The sequence below is a fragment of the Oratosquilla oratoria genome, chromosome 24 (genome assembly GCF_046742065.1).
Source record: "Oratosquilla oratoria isolate Oo_2021 chromosome 24, ASM4674206v1, whole genome shotgun sequence".
Taxonomy (NCBI): domain Eukaryota; kingdom Metazoa; phylum Arthropoda; class Malacostraca; order Stomatopoda; family Squillidae; genus Oratosquilla; species Oratosquilla oratoria.
In genome coordinates this window covers 8,262,099-8,281,213 of record NC_134800.1, presented here as the reverse complement: position 1 = coordinate 8,281,213, position 19,115 = coordinate 8,262,099, and the positions used below count along the sequence as shown (strand labels likewise).

General features: G+C 36.6%; 2 protein-coding genes across 2 annotated transcripts in view; one reads left to right on the top strand and one right to left on the bottom strand.

The window, feature by feature from the left end:
- The first annotated feature begins 334 nt into the window (after positions 1 to 334).
- On the top strand, positions 335 to 14,656 carry JMJD4 (jumonji domain containing 4). Its single transcript, XM_076207575.1, has 8 exons — positions 335 to 608; positions 3,819 to 3,967; positions 4,265 to 4,413; positions 7,825 to 7,977; positions 8,182 to 8,296; positions 10,569 to 10,655; positions 12,382 to 12,529; positions 12,785 to 14,656. Exons 1-8 carry the CDS (start codon positions 377 to 379, stop codon positions 12,970 to 12,972), a joined length of 1,221 nt encoding a protein of 406 aa, XP_076063690.1. The 5' UTR covers positions 335 to 376; the 3' UTR covers positions 12,973 to 14,656.
- Positions 14,396 to 19,115, bottom strand: part of LOC143038418 (gamma-glutamyl hydrolase-like) — a 24,019-nt gene continuing 19,299 nt past the window's right edge. The window contains exons 6-8 of the mRNA XM_076207576.1: positions 17,774 to 17,880; positions 17,221 to 17,458; positions 14,396 to 15,412 (exon numbers count right to left, since the gene is read on the bottom strand). Of these exons, the coding sequence (XP_076063691.1) occupies positions 15,288 to 15,412; positions 17,221 to 17,458; positions 17,774 to 17,880 (470 nt within the window). The 3' untranslated portion in view covers positions 14,396 to 15,287. The remainder of the gene's footprint in view (positions 15,413 to 17,220; positions 17,459 to 17,773; positions 17,881 to 19,115) is intronic.

Here is a 19,115-nt window from a genome sequence, read left to right as displayed (position 1 = left end):
CACGAATGTGAATTCACGAAAGGGAGAATGGAGTAAAAATGGTTAAAAACCACCCTAAATGATATGCTGTACTCTTTCCATTGCAGTATTAATTGTTCCCCCGGCATTATATTAAACAAATAAATGAAGCACGTTTTCGAAATTTCATCCGTATACGTAGATATCAGTGACTCAGAGGAATTTACCCAAAATAAAACAATAACCACTTTACCGATTATACATCACTTCGTCTCTAGAGAAAGTTATAGATTAGGAACAAAATATTCGTAGAGTAAGATAAAGCTGCAAACACTAACTGAAATGATGAAATGAAAATATGTATATATAAATGTCGATACTTGGGCTGCAGACGACAGATTTGTTGACAAGTGCACAGATGATTGAGTTGGACAGTGTTGAACATAGAGAAGATAAAACGCCAACTGATTTAATTTCATCAGTTCCACGCATAGATGAACCTATATCATATGAAGAATTCTTCAGGGAGTACATAGAAGGAAATAAACCTTGTATATTCAATCAAAATTTTACTAGTTCTTGGAAGGCACGTAAGGAGTGGGTAACTTGTGATGGATCCCCAAATGTGGATTTTCTCGAAGAGAAATTCGGTAAGTAATTATAGTGGTTCACATGGGTTTTGTCAATCCAGTGATATATTATAAATCCATATTTTATAAATTTAACTATTTGGTAAGTGACATTTGATGTATCGAGTACTGGATCCTGTGTGTAAAGTAGTAGATTTGCATGCTCATCGTCATGGTATGTTAATTATTTGTATTAATTCAATAGTTTTAATTTTACCAAGCCAAGATGAAAAAAAATATTGTAAATGAAATAGAATAAGAAACCATATTCTGTTTCATTTATTCAAATTATAATGTATGGTAATACAACAGTGAATATATTTTTTTTTTATCAAGCTATATACTAAGTTTTTTTTTTCCTTATTAAGGGTGGTAGCCAAGTCCATTCCCATCCACCACTCCTTCCTCCCTGTCATCTCAGCTCTTCATGGATGATGGGTCATTTCTGTATCCCTCTTTGTAAAACTTAAATTCTTTATAAGATGCTTAAATGGTGCTGTGTCTTGCTACATTGCTTCTGACCCAGGACAGTGGACAAGATCCAGGGATGACCTGTCACCTAGGAGGAGCCAAGAAAAGAAGGAGAGAGGAGTGGTGAATGGGAATGGAGTATGTGTGGGAAGGGATTTATATCTTTCACTTTGGCTACCTCCCTTGTAAGGGGGAAAGAAGCCATTGGTATATGTATGGATGGTTAACCCCTTCAATACGATGACGCCTACGTAGGCTTCATGAGGAGCAAATGGGTATGCGAGGATGCCGATGTCGGCGTCTTGATTTTATATATTGTAGTTGTACCTGCGTGACCCCCATACTCTGTAAACTGGCTTCATCATATTTTCTATGGTTATCAAAATTCACGGGTGAAATAGAATGAGCAATACAGCGGTAACTTTATTTTTTATAATCTGAGTATTATGACGCAACATCGCATGTCTGGCAGCTAATGCTGCCCGCGAGATTTTGGCCCATAGTGAAGGGGTTAAATGGTATTATAAGAAATAAGATTAGTGAGTTGGCTAGGCCTAATCCCTTTAGAATTATGCCATATATGAATATTGTTCAGCCAAGTGCTTGATGAATATATGTGTACCCCACACACTTGAGAACCCAGTTATGAATTTACTTTTCATTTGAACAGAATTATTTGATGGTGGCCAAAACAAAACATGAAATTATATATCACTTTTTGTAAACTTTAGGTTAGACAGAGACCAAGTATTTTTGAGAGTTGTTGAATGTGGATGAGAATAGGGAGGGACTGATGGTACCAGTGGGAGGTGCTAAGAAAATGACAGTGATGGGGAAGAAAATGGAGGAGAGATAAGAAAAGAAGAGGCACAAGTAGTTTTGGAAATGATGAGAGCAGGTAAGGCACCAGGGTTAGATGGATGTCATGCATAGTGTCTAAAGAAGGGAGGTATGGTAATAGTGGACTGGCTGGTGAGGTTGTTTATATGCTCTATAGTCTTACTAAGTCTATTTATCTATATACTTACTAAAGGTTTCTCTCCCGTAACAAGACATGCACTGTAACATATGGGAGTATGTTACTCAGCCAATGGTGATGTAGGGAGAGTGATGTGCAGTTTTACTTTTGTAGTTTATTCTAGTTAAGATACGTGTGTGTTGGCCTAAGGACGGATGTGGTGTGGTCCCCAAGTGGGGGACCTACCGTGAAGGTCAAGTGATGCACTACAAATGCAGAGGTCAGACTGATTGATTGAATGACCTGCAGCAGGCAGTATATATGTATATATATATATATATATATATATATATATATATATATTTATATACAGTATATATACATGTATGTATACATACAAAGAACCGACCTGACACCTGACCAGATGCGACCTAATTGCAGTGACCCTTTCTAGCCTCTGACCATTGAGTCATATCAACTAACACACAACTCTACCATGCATCAACTTGCACCTTATGCACAAGTATGCTTGTGGGGTACATAAACACCACATACCCACCCCTACCCATCCCATTCCTATCCGTCAGTCGTTTGTTTCCCATTCATTTTAGTTCCTAAGCTTACTAAGCATAGTTCCTTGGATCACTGGGAAGGTAAAAAAATAATTCTATGCTGATGACCTGTTGGGTTTCAAAATCTGTATATTTGGTATATTTAGAGGAAACCATACAAATTATGGTGAAATTTGGGTGATTCTTTTTTTGCAAGCACATAAATCCACCAGAAATTTATAAGAAAATTTTGGGTGCTACTACAGCACGAGGTCTGCTGCCGTATGTCACCTACCCAGGTGCATCCTGAGGTGTACCACATGACCCGTGTTCCTCCAGGATGTTCTCCGCACCCGTCCATGTGACCTAACCTAACCTAACCTATTTGTGTCATTTTTAGATGTACAAAGTGTGTATTGCTAGAATAAATGTATGGGAATATATTAAAGGTTTATTTTCAACTTTCTTCCTTTAATATGAATGTAATTGGAAATCCAAGTATCTATCTAAGTCATTCTTGGGATATGTACAAATTATGTGTTTATCAATAAAATAAATGTATGGAAATGGTAGACCTCACACTATAGTACTAACGGGAGGTAGATCTCGTGCTATAGCGTGGTAGCCTCACGCTATAATAGCACCAAATTTTGTCTATTTTGAATCTGTAAATTTATAGAAAATTATAACTGCATTGTATTGAGTACCTTGGACCAGGGATTCCATTGCATTACTGTATACTGTTATCCTCTTATAATCCGTTTATTTAATTTCTGATACATTATATAGAAAATGTATCTCTTGATGTCAACAGGAGTTTCTCAAGGGTAAGTAGAATTAGCTGTAGCATCTAGAATAAATATAAGAACTGAATGTGGATACCAAAGAGTTAATCTACAATTATTTAACCCATTTGTATCTAGAAGGGTTTTGTGATGGAAACTGGAATAAATTTGGATTAGTGGTTTAGTCAGCTGGCATACTAAAAAGGTGTTACATTAACATTTAGACATGGGCGTCCACAGGGGTGGGGTGGGGAGGGGGGTGTAAGGGGCCATTTGCATCCTCCCCCCCCCTGGAATTTATGAAAAATAAAAAATGGAAAATGGCTTTCCCCCCCTTATAAGGGAGGTAGTAAAGTTAAAAGGCTATTACAACCATTATTATTATTATTATTATTATTTTTTTTATTTTTTTTTATTTTTTTTTTTTTTCTCAATGATACCAACTTAAAATCATTGTATTGCTCAGGGTGTGCAGATGTACCTGTTGCTGACTGCGACCAGAAGCACTACGACTCCCAGCAGAAACAAACACTCAAGTTGTCCGATTATTTGAAGTATTGGCGAGGGGACTTCAGTTCACTTCCTCACCTCAAGGATAAGTGCCTCTATCTCAAGGTATGTATTATTTTTCATTTTCTTCCATTACTTTTATGTTTATGTTTGGCCTGAACATAGTACCATCCCCTAATTCATATCCAAATAAATGATAGTTGTGCACTGTGTGTACTAAAAAAAATTTTTATACTGTACCATACTTTGTTTGTAGAATCCATTATAACTGAAATATATATATATTTTTTTTTCTTGATTGATTTCTTTTAATTAATTTATTTATTCATTTATTTTCATGGTGAGGTTAGGAAGTTCAGCATTTTATGACTGAAACTCTAAATGTGTTCTTATGTTTCACAGGATTGGCATTTTGTAAGAGCCTTTCCGGATTATGATGCTTATCGAACACCTGAATACTTTGCCTCGGACTGGCTAAATGAATTCTGGGAGCATAGAAAAGATGTTCAAGATGATTACCGATTTGTCTATATTGGACCTAAAGGATCATGGTAGGTCCCCTTCTGCTGACACTACATTTTATGTTATTACGATGAGATTGGTATAAGTGTATACTATTGGCAAGTTATAGTTTCAGAAATAAAAATAATTCTTGTAGTTTTGGTAATGGCTTTATAGTTTTATGCCCATTTTACATACATTCTGAAATGTTAACATACATATACCAAAAGACCGTTTCTTCCTTACAAGGGTGTAGTCAAGTCGAAACATTTACCTATCCCACACTCATTCCTTGCTCCTCCCATCTTATCACATGGATGGGGAATCATCCTTGTCTCCTCCATACCACATACACTGCTTAGCTCAAAGGCAGTACAGTGAAAAGGAACACATCTACACAGGGGCCAATAGTCAGAGCTGAAGAGGCTGGATGACCACATCATAGATAACTGTTCAAGACGTAATACTTCACCCCCATGCTATTCAACACATCATGAAAGACTGCATTGTATACAGTTATGCATGCCAGCAACACAATATGCATTCTACAAGGGATTTGTAGGAAAACCCCTGTTCCAGCCTCAGCAAGATGGGACTGCTTGCCCAGACAGTCTAGAGAACAAGAACAACAACAGTCAAAGCTTAAACACTTCACCACTTCAGATACTCAAGAGATTTATGAAGCAGACAAGAACATCCTTTCAACCCATCATTTCCTGATTTATTTACAGCCACTCCTCATTCACACCTAGCTTTAGACCTCTCTTCTTTGACAGACACTTGTGTTACATCCAGGGCTGCCTTCACCCTGCCCATTCACCCCATTCTTGGTCCTCCTGTCAAGTTCACTTCATCAACTTCAGCTTTTCACAATGTTTACTAGTCTGTCCTCACCCATTTTTCCTTGTGCCAAAACTATCTTAGCACTCCTTGATGCATCCTGTCTACCAGCTCGTTTTCGATCCTTGCTCTCTGCTGCATCTCCACATTTCTCACTTTATCCATTCTTATTACACCTACCATACTCCTTAAACACTTCATTTAAAACACAGTTAAGTTCTTCATGTTTGCCTCCCTCAAATCTCTGTTCCATACAGTACTGTGGGTGCAATCACTCCCTCATACAGTCTTTGCATTCATCTTGACCTATAATATCTGTATTTTTTATTATCTGTAGTGAATGAGGTAAAATGAATGAAGAAAGGTTAGCAAAAAGAGTGTAGAAAGCAAAGGCAGAAGGAGTGAACCTGAGGGATCGACCAAAAATGAGGTGGATGGATGGGGTGAAAGGGACTTTGAGCAAGAGAGGAATGTCTGTTGAGCTGGGAAGGGAGAGGGTAAGAGATAGGTGTAAGTGGAGAGGGGTTATGTATGGATAATATTTTGACAGCCCGGAGGGATTTCTCCCAGTCTTCTCTATTTTCTGCATCAAGGGACAAAGAGGGAAGGTTGTGTAAATGAAGCAGCCTTGCTGTGGATATACTGTGTCTTGCTTAATTTCTTGTGGGGTGACCTTTCATCCATGAGGAGCTAAGATGAAAGGGAAATAATGGGTGGTGGATATGAGTGGGAGTGGGTGTTTGCCTTGGCTGGCTACCTCCCTTATAAGGGGAAAGATGCTCTTGGTATATAGAGTACCTGTAGACATTTACTGGCTTCCTTTACTCTATGATTGACCTCCAGTCCTTGACTCGCATTTCTCCTTTATCCTTTACCCATACACCTCTGCTTCTCTTAGTGCACTTTCTTTCTCCTTCTCATTCAATTTGCTCACTGTAAACTCCTCTCTACCTCCCTTTTCTTCCTTCACATAACCTGCACTCTTAATTTCTCCCTCACCAAATAATGATCTGACAATCCACTGCCCTCTCCTGTGAACACATCTACATCCAGAACTCTTCCAATCTTTCTTTTGGACACCACTTTGTATTTCATTAATGCCATCTCAACAATCATTACATCGAGCACACAAGCTCATGCATCCTTATGATTACCTTTCTGCTTAAATATGATTTATTATCATCATTTACTTTAGGAAAATTCACGAGTTTCCGATCTTTGTTCTTTGACTTCAAACACATTCTCATATCAAGTTTATGTAAGAAATTACAAAAGTTTCTTGCTATATAATTCATATGGTTCATTTCATTATATTAATATGAACATTGTTGATAGTGGTAGCTAGCTATTACGATTGTGGCACTGTCGGGTATTCACAGTGAAGATAGTGGTGGTGTATAACATTCATGAATTTAGTGAATAATGGTAATATTTGTTGCCATAAATTTCACTGACTGTAAACCCACAGCCCCACAGTGTCTGGCAACATTCATTAGGCAATCCCATAGACCTCTGGAAAGGTAAACTGGATTGTTGCCTGTGTTGTATTCATGTGGGAACTTTGTGTCTTGAGTGACGGGAGAAGAGCAGTCACGAGTTATGAGTTGGAGGAAATACAATAAAAATTGATAAAGATCCAAGACCTGTGTGGGTGTCTGCCCCTTAGGGCTGCATCTGTGAAGGTGTTGATGGGTTTTGAAGATGGACAACAGGGAGACAATTCTCTCAGATGTCCATCTCAAAGAACCACCAAACATAGGAGATACCTGTCATTGGTCCTATAGTTGTGAATATATATACTGTATATATATATATATATATATATATATATATATATATTACAGGTGAAAAATGTAATCCCTTATTTGTCAATCATGCGAAAACCACTGTTGGAGTTAAAAAGACTGGAGACAAGGAATCTATATATTTCGATTGCAAACTGCAATCCCCTTCAGTAAATACAAAAATGGAAGAGGATTGCAGTTTGCAATCAAAATATATAGATTCCCTGTCTCCAGTCTTTTTTATTCCAACAGTGGTTTTCACATGATATATATATATACACATACATACATATATCAAGGCCTTTTCCCCCTTTCAAGGGAGGTAGCCAAAAAGAAAAAGGCATAAAATCATTCCCACCTATTCCATCCCTAAATACACTCCACTCCCCTCCCTTCCTCCCTAGAAAAAATATATATATATGTATATATATATGTACAACACTGAATGGATCCCAATGGACAGATATACATTTTTATCAACCACAGTACACTTTAATTCTAAGCCATCAACAACAAGAGACTCAAGGAGGCCAATATGCAAAAATTGAAACCTCAAGTCTCTTGATGTTGATAGCTTAGAATTAAAGTGTATTGTGGTTGATAAATATATATATATATTAGACATATTAAAAGAAAAAACTATTGTAGTACCTTAAGTTGTTCATATTAAGTATAGAATACATTTAGTAATACAGGGCCGCTTGTTTACAAATGGTAACCTTTTACTGTACTTTCATTTACAATTTTCTAAAAAGACTTAATATAAAAACTAAACTATCATCTCAATTAATGTGTTGTATAGTATGCTTTAGTGAGGAATTCCCTTCATGTCTGCAGGACCCCATTCCATGCTGATGTGTTCAGATCCTTTAGCTGGTCGGCAAACATCTGTGGCCGCAAACGTTGGGTATTCTACCCCCCAGGGCAAGACCAGTACCTTAGAGATCCGTTTGGGTCTCTTATATATGATATTGATTCAGAAGAGCTTAAGTATGATTATTGTTTTATGTTTTTTTTTTTTTTTTCTTAATTTTTTCGAATAAGTTTGTACATTGCCATCTTTTATTTTTTTTTCATTTGTTTTGTTTGTGCATGTTATAAAACCTTTATCATGCTAGTAGTAAGGTAGAGCATGAAATTCTTCAGTCTTTTTTTGTATTTGTATTCAATGGAAAAATCTTGTGATTGGTACAGAGACAAAACAACGTACCCCAAGAGCATGGAAGCCAAGGGAAAATTAGAAGTAATTCAGGAAGTTGGGGAAATAATATTTGTTCCTTCAGAGTGGCATCATCAAGTATGGAATCTCGTAAGTATAATATTTCTCTCTCAGTTTCTTTCAATATTTTTATATCTGTCACTTTCATTCTCTCTCTCTCTCTCTCTCTCTGCCTTTTTTATTATTATTATTAAATAGATAGAATAAAAATAAAAAAAGGCAGGAGATAGGGGGAGTGGAGAATGGCTGTGTATAGATGATACTGTGATGCATGGACAGGAGTGAGTGGGGGATGAGGGGCAGGGTTAGGGAGTTGTTATGTGTGAACGATATTATGACACAGGCTGAAGGAATTTCTCCCTGTTTTCAATGTTTCTCCATGAGAGGATGGACAGGGAGGTAGCCGATTAAATGAAGCAGTCTTGCTGGGGATGTGCTGTGTCTTGCTGCATTGCTCCTGACCCAGGATGGTGGGCAAGTTGTAGGGATGGCCCATCATCCATGAGGAGCTAAGATGAGAGAGAGGGAGGGGTGTTGGAATGGGTGGGAGTATATATATATATATATATATATATATGGCTTTTGACTTTGGCTACCTCCCTCGGAAGGAGGAAAAAGCCCTTGGTATATGTATGTACTTTTTCTCTCTCTTTCTGTTTCTGTACCCTTCTTTATCTCTCCCTTTACCTAATTGTAGTATACAGGAAAAGAGCAATGCTTGTTGGGTCCTATCTCCTATTCTCTAACTTTCTAACATACCTAGATGCAAATTCATGTACAATTCCAACATAATATATATCTCTGATTTCCAGTTATCATATTTAGATTTGGACTTATGTATTGTTTGATCTTGGGCTATATCACCTTCTAAGCCATTCCACTTATTTATATATCTTTATGGAAAACTGTATTTCTTCACTTCCTTTCGATATGTGGTCTTTCTTAACTGACTTCCATGACCTCTTAAAGCCCTCCCATCTTTAATCAGGAGGTCTCTTCTGTAATCATGTAATCATGTCACCTCTTTCTCTTCAATCTTTCAAAGTTGGTAGACCCAGTGCTTTTAGTCTCTCCTCATATGGTTTATCTTCCAGGCTGTGGATCAGTTTGGTTACCTTTGTGTATATGTGTAATGTGTGTGTGCGTGTCTTTTTGGAGTGGGGATTTTGATCATAGGATAAGAACTACAAGAAATTTTGATTCATTATTTCTCTGCAAGGTCATAATGTTCAGTTAAGTAAAAATAGAGCAAGAGTTTTATAAATAGCACATATGTCAAATATCCATTCACTATTATTATTTGTCCTGAAATGAATTCAGGTAACTCTCCATGTATGCGTGTTCAGTTTACATGTTTTCATTTTATTACGGTCTGTTGTTGAAAGAAATATATTCATTTTATACAATTTCTTATAATAATATCAAATAAGATTTATGAGCTTTACATTCAAACACCCACACTGTCATTTGGCAGGACTCCTGGGCAATATTTACATTGTAATGTCATTGTTATGTAACTTAGAATGTATCCAAAACCTTTATTAATTCACATGTAACTAAGTTAATGGACCCTTGCATAGCTAAGTAACACATGCACATACATACATACATATGGACCTACGAGCTCTGAGCTCTCTTCCGGGAGGGAAATAGCTGTCGATCACGAGTCCAACACGTGATCCAAAGACCAAGTGAAGACCAAGTGAATATACCAAGGCTTTTTCCCCCTTACAAATACAGTTAATATTACTCTACTTTTACTTTACTTGTAGGATTAAAGTACATTTATGATGTTATAGTAATAACAATAACAATAAGTTTATTTGGCAATAAATCAAATACATCAAACACAAATGTAGAAAAAAACACATAGTGTGAAATTATACTTGCAATTACAATTGTTGAGGATAACACAAAAAAGCATGTCTAATTATGTAATTTAGGATGTAGCCCAAGCCTTTATTAATTCATATTAGATTGAATTTAATGAACCCATATGCATCTCAGGAATACATGCAAAAGTATGCAAGAACTGTATTATTCATGATGTTCACATGATGGGATTTGTTATTAGAAACTGATTAAAGATGTGGAATTACCTACTGTCCTGGAACCTAGCCTCCCCTATTTTCATTGTTTCTTATGCAAAAATTACAATTTATTAAAGCAATATCCATTTGTCTGAGGTTTTTAGGAGTGTGTCCCTCATGTAGATGGAGAGTTACTTGTAGTTTATTAGCATTATTATGTTTTGATATATTGATATGGCTTTGGCCCTATATACCTACCATAATTCAGTATATATATTCAGATGTTCTTTTTTTTCCATCATAATCTTGATTTGTTGTGATTTTCTATCCAGGAAAGCACAATCTCGATCAATCATAATTGGATTAATGGAGGAAATATTCACATTGTTTGGAGATTCCTCGCTGAATCACTTGATCAAGTAAGTTTTTAAATATTTTTTGGTCATGGATTTTTAATGCAGTGTTATAAAGCAAGTTATATTATAGGGATTTTTTGTAATAGAGTTTTGTTTTATTGCCTTCTCATAATCCTTAATTTTATACAGAATACCCTGTGTTTGGGTATTGGCTTCTTGGTTCTATTTATCTTATCAATATACCAAGGGTTTTTCCCCCATATAAGGGAGGTAGCCAAGTCATAGGCATGTGCCTATTCCCACCCATTCCACTCCCATCCACCACCCTTGCCTCCCTCTCATCTTAGCTCCTCTTGGATGAAGGGTCACCCATCTCCTGCCCACTGACCGGCAGAAACACAGTACATCCTCAGCAAGGCCACTTTACTTGATCAGCAACCCCTCCATCCCCTCATGTGGAAAATAGAAAAGACGGGGAGAAATCCCTTTGAGGGCTGTTTTACAATCTGGCTTTTTTTTTTTTTTTTTTTTTTTTTCTGTATCAAACCATGGTCATGATCTGATCAGTTCTGTCAATCCTGTTGCCAGCGTACTTTATGCCTTTAGTTGGGAGATTTTCTTTCTCACACCGGATAAGAAATAAAGGCGAAATACAAAATATAAATATTTTACTTGTGTAAAATATTTACAGAGTGAACTTACAAAATATGAGGGGTTTGAATGAGGGCACAACATGCAACCCTCTTTTCATATGTGTGGCACATAAAGTGCCAATGGCATGTGCCATTTTACTATATCTATAGGCCTAGTCTATATTCCTAATTACCTGGCTTCACACAATCCTTCCACTTCTTTATTTTTGTGTGAAGAAGGCTTACAATTTATCATTTGCTATCTATCTGAATTTTGCTAAGAACTAAACACAATTTGTGATAGCACTACTTCCCTATGACATTGTTGTCGTATTGACTCATGGCCCTTCACTGCAAATCTAACCATTTATGTACTCCCCTGCCATATTCTGCAGCAATTTTCCCATAATTAATCATTTATAATAATTTATCTATTATTATAGTCCTATATATCATTATCTGGGGGGTAAAATCCAACTACCACTTTCGAAGCGATTAACAGCTATTGTGTAGTTGCTGTGCTGTATTGGGTTACATTGGAATAGTATAGGACATTTGTAAAGAATAGGATGTTAGAATTGAGAGGTAACTAGTAGTGATCTGCAGGGTGTAGTAACTGTACATATATACATACATATACCAAAGGCTTTTTCCCCCTTATAAGGGAGGTAGCCAAAAACAAAGGCATAGAAACCACTCCCACCCATTCCATCCCCATCATACTCCACTTCCCTCCACCCTCTTCTCTTCCTCTTATCTTGGCACCTTGGAGTAGTAATTGTGTCTCTAATATAGTACTACATGCCTCAGCTTTCACTGACTCGAAACCCACAGCCTCATAGTGGCTGGCAACAATCCTCATGTCCTCACATAGATTTTTCATAAAGAAACTTTGGATTGCTTTGTGTGGTAGTGGAAAATTGCTTTTTATGTTACTGGTTTATAGTAGTAAGATGAGGGAGACTTAGTAATAGTTGAAAATTGAATCAATAACCTTACATGGTTTTACAGTGCTACCTGTAGCTACCTCCCATATAAAAGGGAAGGAGGCCTTGGATATGTAGACAAAGATGGATAGGTTATACATGGCACAGTATAATAAAATTTGTTAGGCATTGTTTACATTTGTAAATCGTCCTCTTTCACTTTATGAACAGGTAGAAAATGCCATACTTGACTGTATGGAAATGGAAGATTGGAAAGGGCAGTGTCAGTTATTACTGAAGGCTACTCATGGAATGGACTTTATTGAATTCTATTTATTTGTACGTACTATAGCTCGTCGCCGGCTGCAGCATATATGTGGTAAGGATTCGTGAGATGTTTACTGTTTGATTATGTGTCTTCTGGCACTTACAGAAATAAGTTTTGCATAGTTCTCCCTATTTACCCATTCAGTGAACTTTGCACCTTCCTTCATAGTTGTCAGAGGTGGATTTTATTGATGTATGGGATATTACTCATTGACCAGAGTTCAAATGTAATATTATTGAAGAAACTATTGTTTTTGTCAAACTTGACTGATGTTCTTATTGTTAATGTAAAACTCATTTTGTTCAGACTGCAAACAGGTGGAAAGTGTGGATGGATGGTGTGTCGGACCTACCCACGCAGCTTACGATCTTTACCAGATAAAATGGTGCCTCGAACAACTTGTCGAAGACAAGAGATACGATTCCATTTCGTCATTTGAGGAGATGGAGGACCATCCCAAACATTTGCTTGATGATATTATTAAAGTGCTGTAAGCCCCAGAAATTATTTCTTTTTGATTATAGTAAGTTTATAAACTGTTGAATCATCAGTATTGGAGTTTTATTAGTCTGAAAAGTCACAGAACATCAATAGTAATAATGGGAAAAAAATTGTAAAAAATATGGCAGAGGCATGGACGAGTATGGGTTCTTATGGTGCATAGCTGTGTTTAGTAGACCTAGACACAATTGAGTGCCATTTGGCCTCAAATTTGAGATATTCAGGATGGTATTCAGTATTGTGTTCAGATAGATATATATATATATATATATATATATATATATATATATATATATATATATATATATATATATATATATATATATATTTTTTTTTTTCATATTTCCTATCTTTTCTTTTTGCCTCTTTTTTCTTTGTCTTACTTTTTCTTATATACAGGAGATACATTTTGCATTTTTATCTATCTATTCTTTATTATTATTATTATTATCATGTATTTTTTTTATTTCATTATAATTTTGAATTTTTATGCTGTTGGAAAGATTCTTTATAAAACAGATAATATAGTTACCATCTTTAACATGAAATAGTAATGACAGGTACTGAATGAGATCATTGTTTTTCCCTTAGAGTTTACATGGCAATTCAATTCCGAGTCCAATTCAAGACAGTTATTGAATATTTTGTTGTATATTGTACTGACTTTACAGAAGGCTCCCAAATAAATTATATCATAGCAATGATCCGTAGATCCCAGTAAAGGCACTTGGAAATGATGATCCTGATACATAGCTGTTAGTGAGTAATTTCTTTGTTGCTCATTTTTAAAACCCGTTAACATGGGCAGTGGACAAGATGCAGGGATGACCCGTCATCCAGGAGGTGCCAAAGGAAGAGGGTTTAGGGGAGTGGAGTATGTAGGGGATGGAATGGGTGGGAGTGGTTTCTATGCTTTTGACTTTTGGCTACCTCTCGTATAGGAAAAGATCCTCTGGTATATGTATGTATTAACATGGGTCTCTTCACTCCATCCATCCATCTCGATTTTAGTCTGCCCCACAGGTTCCTTCCATCCACTCTTGCTTTCCACATTCTTTCCTTTAACAAGTCTTTTTTTCACTCATTCTTTCCACATGTTCAAACCGTCTCAGCATACTTTGATCATCCCTATCTTCCAGCTCTCTTTCTACTATCACTCTCAGCCTCGCTTCCACATTTTACACAATATCCATCATTGTAACTCCCACCATAATCTTAAACACTATCTCAGAGATTCTTCCTCTTCCTCCCTCAAATTTCAAGTCTGCTTCATGGAGTACTGTGGACACAATCACTCCATTGTAGACTTCTTGATGTTTATCCATCATGACATTTTCATTCCCAGATATTTACTTGCTAATGAACAACTCTCAGTAAATTCCTTTGAACCAATGTAAGGATGAATAAAATCCCACAGATTTTACATCCTGTTTATTAGTAGGTGCAAGCTGATATATGGAGAGTAAACAACTTGCTAAAGGGCTAAATCCTTTGACCTCATAGGTGGTCAAATGATACTAATGTATATAACAGCGGTTCCCAAACTTTTTTTGGCCGCGACCCTAATCCAGATCTGGCGAAGATGTGTCAACCCAAGCATCAAAAAGCAATTTCGAAAGTCTTCTTTTATTGAAAACACAAGTGTAGGGAAGCTTTTGATTGAAATTATTTTTTTTTTCTAACAAGGTCTTGCGACCCCTTCTTGAACATTTCGCGACCCATAGTTTGGGAATCGCTGGTACATAACAAACCTCACAGTAATTATGATGAAACTAATATATTTGCTTCATGTACGGTTTCACTCACTCATGTCACTCACCTTTGTCATGCTATATAACATCTAATGCATCTAATCATTTAATCTACTCATTAGACTGAGTTCTGCCATATTTCTAAAGATTTTATCATTCAATCATTGCCTTAAAGTTGATGGTTGATGCAGTGTAAAAAGGACTATTAATCTTCTAGTTTCACGTGTGCAAAAGAGAGAGAGAGAGGGGGGGTGAAAGGGAGCAAAGAAAAAAGAAATAATATCCTATGGATTAGGAATAAAATGCTTGGGTATCAGACCACTTCTTAATTCCCTGATATTTCACATGTACAATATTGCTTTCTTCCTGTGAATGACAAAATCCTTATTTGTCTCTCTAGTAGAATTTGAAAAGAAGGACACTTTAATAAGATAACATTGCGAGATGTTACAGTGCCAATGCTCTTCTGTTATCAATATGATGTCAGAGGAAGCACTGCACAGGAAATCAAAATCCCCAATGGACATAGCTGAGCAGCAGCTAATTTTGGGGAGAGGTTAGAAAAAGTAGCACTGTTGGAATGATGAGGGGTACAGTGGAGCCACAAAAGTAGGATTGTAGTTGTAAATCAATTCCTCCTCTTCTTCCTTCTCTGAAGGGAAGGTCTGGTTGTTCATTCGTGCTAGAAAGAAGAAAATATTTAATTGGAAGGTTAGTGAAATCTTAGGATCCATGAGTTTGCATTATAGTGGAAAAAGTATCTAACACAGACTTAAATCTTGAAAAATTCCAGTCTTGGTTTTATCTAGAAAACTAGACCTTCACTTGATATATCTCTTATGGTTATCAAAATTATAATCATGATTATAAGCAATGGCGTAATGGAGGTGGTCCCAAGTTTGATCCCCAGGTGTTGCCAGCTTTTCGACAACGCTCCCTACTTCAACAATTTCACCATAAATTTACTTCTTTGTGTTGAAGATTTGAGCCACATGAACATGTTACACACACATAGGCCCAATTCACACTACACCTAGAACTCTTAACCACTGCAGTACGGCTCAAATTCTCGTGCACAACATTGGCTGCCATATGTAATTTGCATCACACTATTTGCATTATAAAATATAAAGTCACTGCTATATTACTCATTCTCTTTTCCTCTGAGTAATAATAAACATAGAAAACATGATCAAACCAGTTCACAAAATCCAGGGGGTAACTCATGTACAACTACAACCATGAAGCTGTAGGTTTTGCACTTAGTGAAACTCAAGGCAACTGTCAATTGATTGGAATGAATAATTATCGCTCACCTTCAAGCTCTTCATCTGAATACAACCTCTGCTTCTCATCTCCAAATACATCTCCCACCCACTAGAATATAAATATACGGTAAACCCTTGATATAACGGACGGTATGGGGTCAGAGGTCTGTCACTATATCCAAAGGTTCATTATAATTGAGGATCTGTTATATCCAACGGAAATACTGGACAGATCCGTTATATCCTGAAGTTTGTCTGGTATTAGAAATTAGTAGGATTAGAAATTACAGTAAACCCTCGATATAATGGGCAATGTTGGGACGGGTTTGTCATTATATCCCAGGATCCCTCGCTATAACAGATGAAAATCCATTACAGTGAGGGTTTGTCCGGTCAGATTTTTTGTCTGTTATATCCAATATCCGGTATATTGAGATCTGGTATATCGAGGGTTTACTGTATCCATCACCCTTCCTGACATAAATCCTCAACCCCCCACCTTATAAATTATTAATTGCATCCCCCCCCCAGCCTGCCTCTGTGTACCACTTACCCCTTACAACAACCTCCAACTTTTATCTTCCTCCTCATAAGATGATTTCATCACACCTCATTTTAGGAGATCAACACCAATTTACCTATCTCCTCTCCTCACTTTTATCCAGAAGTCTGGAAGGTTTATCTCCAAACCATATGCAACTTCTTGTGACGTATCAACATACCCAGACCTCACCAATCACTATCAACCCAAACTATTTATTTATGCTCTTTACTTCAGGAAAGCTTAATAATGTCTTTCTGGCAACACAAAATTGGACATTATATTGTGCAATGTCACATTATCATTATTGCTGAAAGCTTGTTAAAAAAATAAAGAAATTGGAGTGAAAATATGACATGGACAACCATGAAAAATAATTGGTTCACCATATTTTATTTTCATGTCGCTGTCAGAAAAGAAATCCTATATCTTCATTTTACTCTTCTTGAAATCAATCAATTAGTTCTCGGAGAGAAATGAAGTTGACCCATGACATCCTAGGGTCATGATAATATACCTTACATTGTTGTTGCATTAATACCATTTCCTTAAGAAAAATCATAATAAAACCACTGTATATCAAAACAAGTCAGTCAACAAAGAAATAAAATATGCATTTGCTTACTTCTGGCACGAGTCGGATTTGGGTGCATGGATGAAAACACTATCAACAACACTTACCCTTGTCAACAAAGAAGTTAGCGAAGTGCTGGCCAACCTTAATAGCCTCAATCCCATGTGGAATGGAATTTGTAGTCTTCCTGTTAGCCCACTCGAAGGAATTCTTCTCTGGGTGCCATTGTGACCCATAGATAGGAAGTTCAAGATGCTCCACTGTTGAAATATACTCTAAGCCATTGTCATCTAAGTTTGTTGAGATAATATGGAACTGTTGGTCGAGCCCATGTTCATAAAACGTCTGAAAAATAAATAAATAAACAGATAGAAAATAAATGGACAGTGGTCAAGGACTTATGTGTTTTATGACATGGTAGATGGTGCTACTCCCTACTGCATCATGGTAGTGCCATGACTTTTTTATCTACATATTTCAAAAAGCGACAAGAAAAAAAAAATACAAAGATCACCAACAAGATTTACAATAATCTTATTGGTCTTGACATGGTTAGTATTAACTGAATATATATATACACACACGCACACATATGAAGGTTAGAGCCCTCAAAAGTTACAGAAAATAGAAATTAAAAGAAAAATAAAACTAATATCTTACCTCATTCGTAATACAATACTTATGGAAGTTTGAAGTAACATTCATGTTCTCTAAGTAAGAGTATATCTCAGATGGCATCTCAGACACCAGCTGGGTCCTGTTGCTCTCTAGGGTCAATAACAGACCCAACAGAAGAACATTAGTATTTATTTTTTATTCTTTTTTTTTTTCTTAATCCATGATCATACATGCACACACATACACATGGAACATACTAGATGAAACAATAGTGTGTGCAAAAACAATACACAAATTTAAGAGCAAATGGCGAGATACAGAGAGGGGACCCCATGAGCATAGTTCCCCTTCCCGGAAGGTACAACTCGGTAAATACACACAGAGGGATACAAGAAATACAAGAGGATGTGGAAAGAAACTCAAAAAGGACAGATATAGAAGAGACCTGAAAAAGAACAGCTTTCCCCACAGAGTGGTGGATGCATGGAACAAATTTGACGAAATGATAGTGTGTGCAAAAACCATACACAAATTTCAGAACAATTTAGATACTGCAAGATACAGAGAGAGGATACTACAAGTATAGCTCCCTTTCCCATAAGATACAACTAGGTAAATACACAGTTGTTTGCTTAAGGAAGGAAAAATACCAGAAGACTGGAAAAAGTCCAACATCATACCAATATATAAAGGAGTTTACAAGGAAAACCCAACAAATTATAGACTGGTTTCCCTCGCAAGTACTGTAGCCAAAAGTTATCAAAAATAGATGGACAAGACACCTGGAAGAGAACAACCTACTAAATCCGAGACAGTTTGGATTCAGGCAGGGAAGATCATGTGCCACAAATCTGATCTACTTTTACTCGAGACTATTTGATAAATACAGGAAAGACGTATGGGCTGATTGTGCTTTCCTAGATCTACAAAAAGATTTCGATAAAGTGCCACATAGAAAACTATTAGGAAAACTGAAAACCATAGGAAGGGTACAAGGTAAACTACTGAACTGGATGGAAGATTTCTTGCATGGAAGGAAAATGAAGGTAGTGCTCAGAGAAGAATTCAACTTGAGAAGAGGTGACTGGTGGGGTTCCACAAGGATCAGTATTGACTCCAATAATGTTTGCTATTTATGTGAATGACATGGATGAAGATGTGGAATGTTACATGAGCTTTGCAGATGATGCAAAATTGGTGAGGAAAGTGAATACTGACACAGATTGTGAATTGCTGCAGAGATCTGAGCAAGGTTTGGAAATGAAGTCAGAAGTGGGAAGTGGACTTCAACATCAAGAAATGTAGCATAATGGAATCTGGAATAAGTAAAAAAAGAATATCAGGATGATATAAAATCAGTACAAAGGAAGTAAAAAAAGTAGGA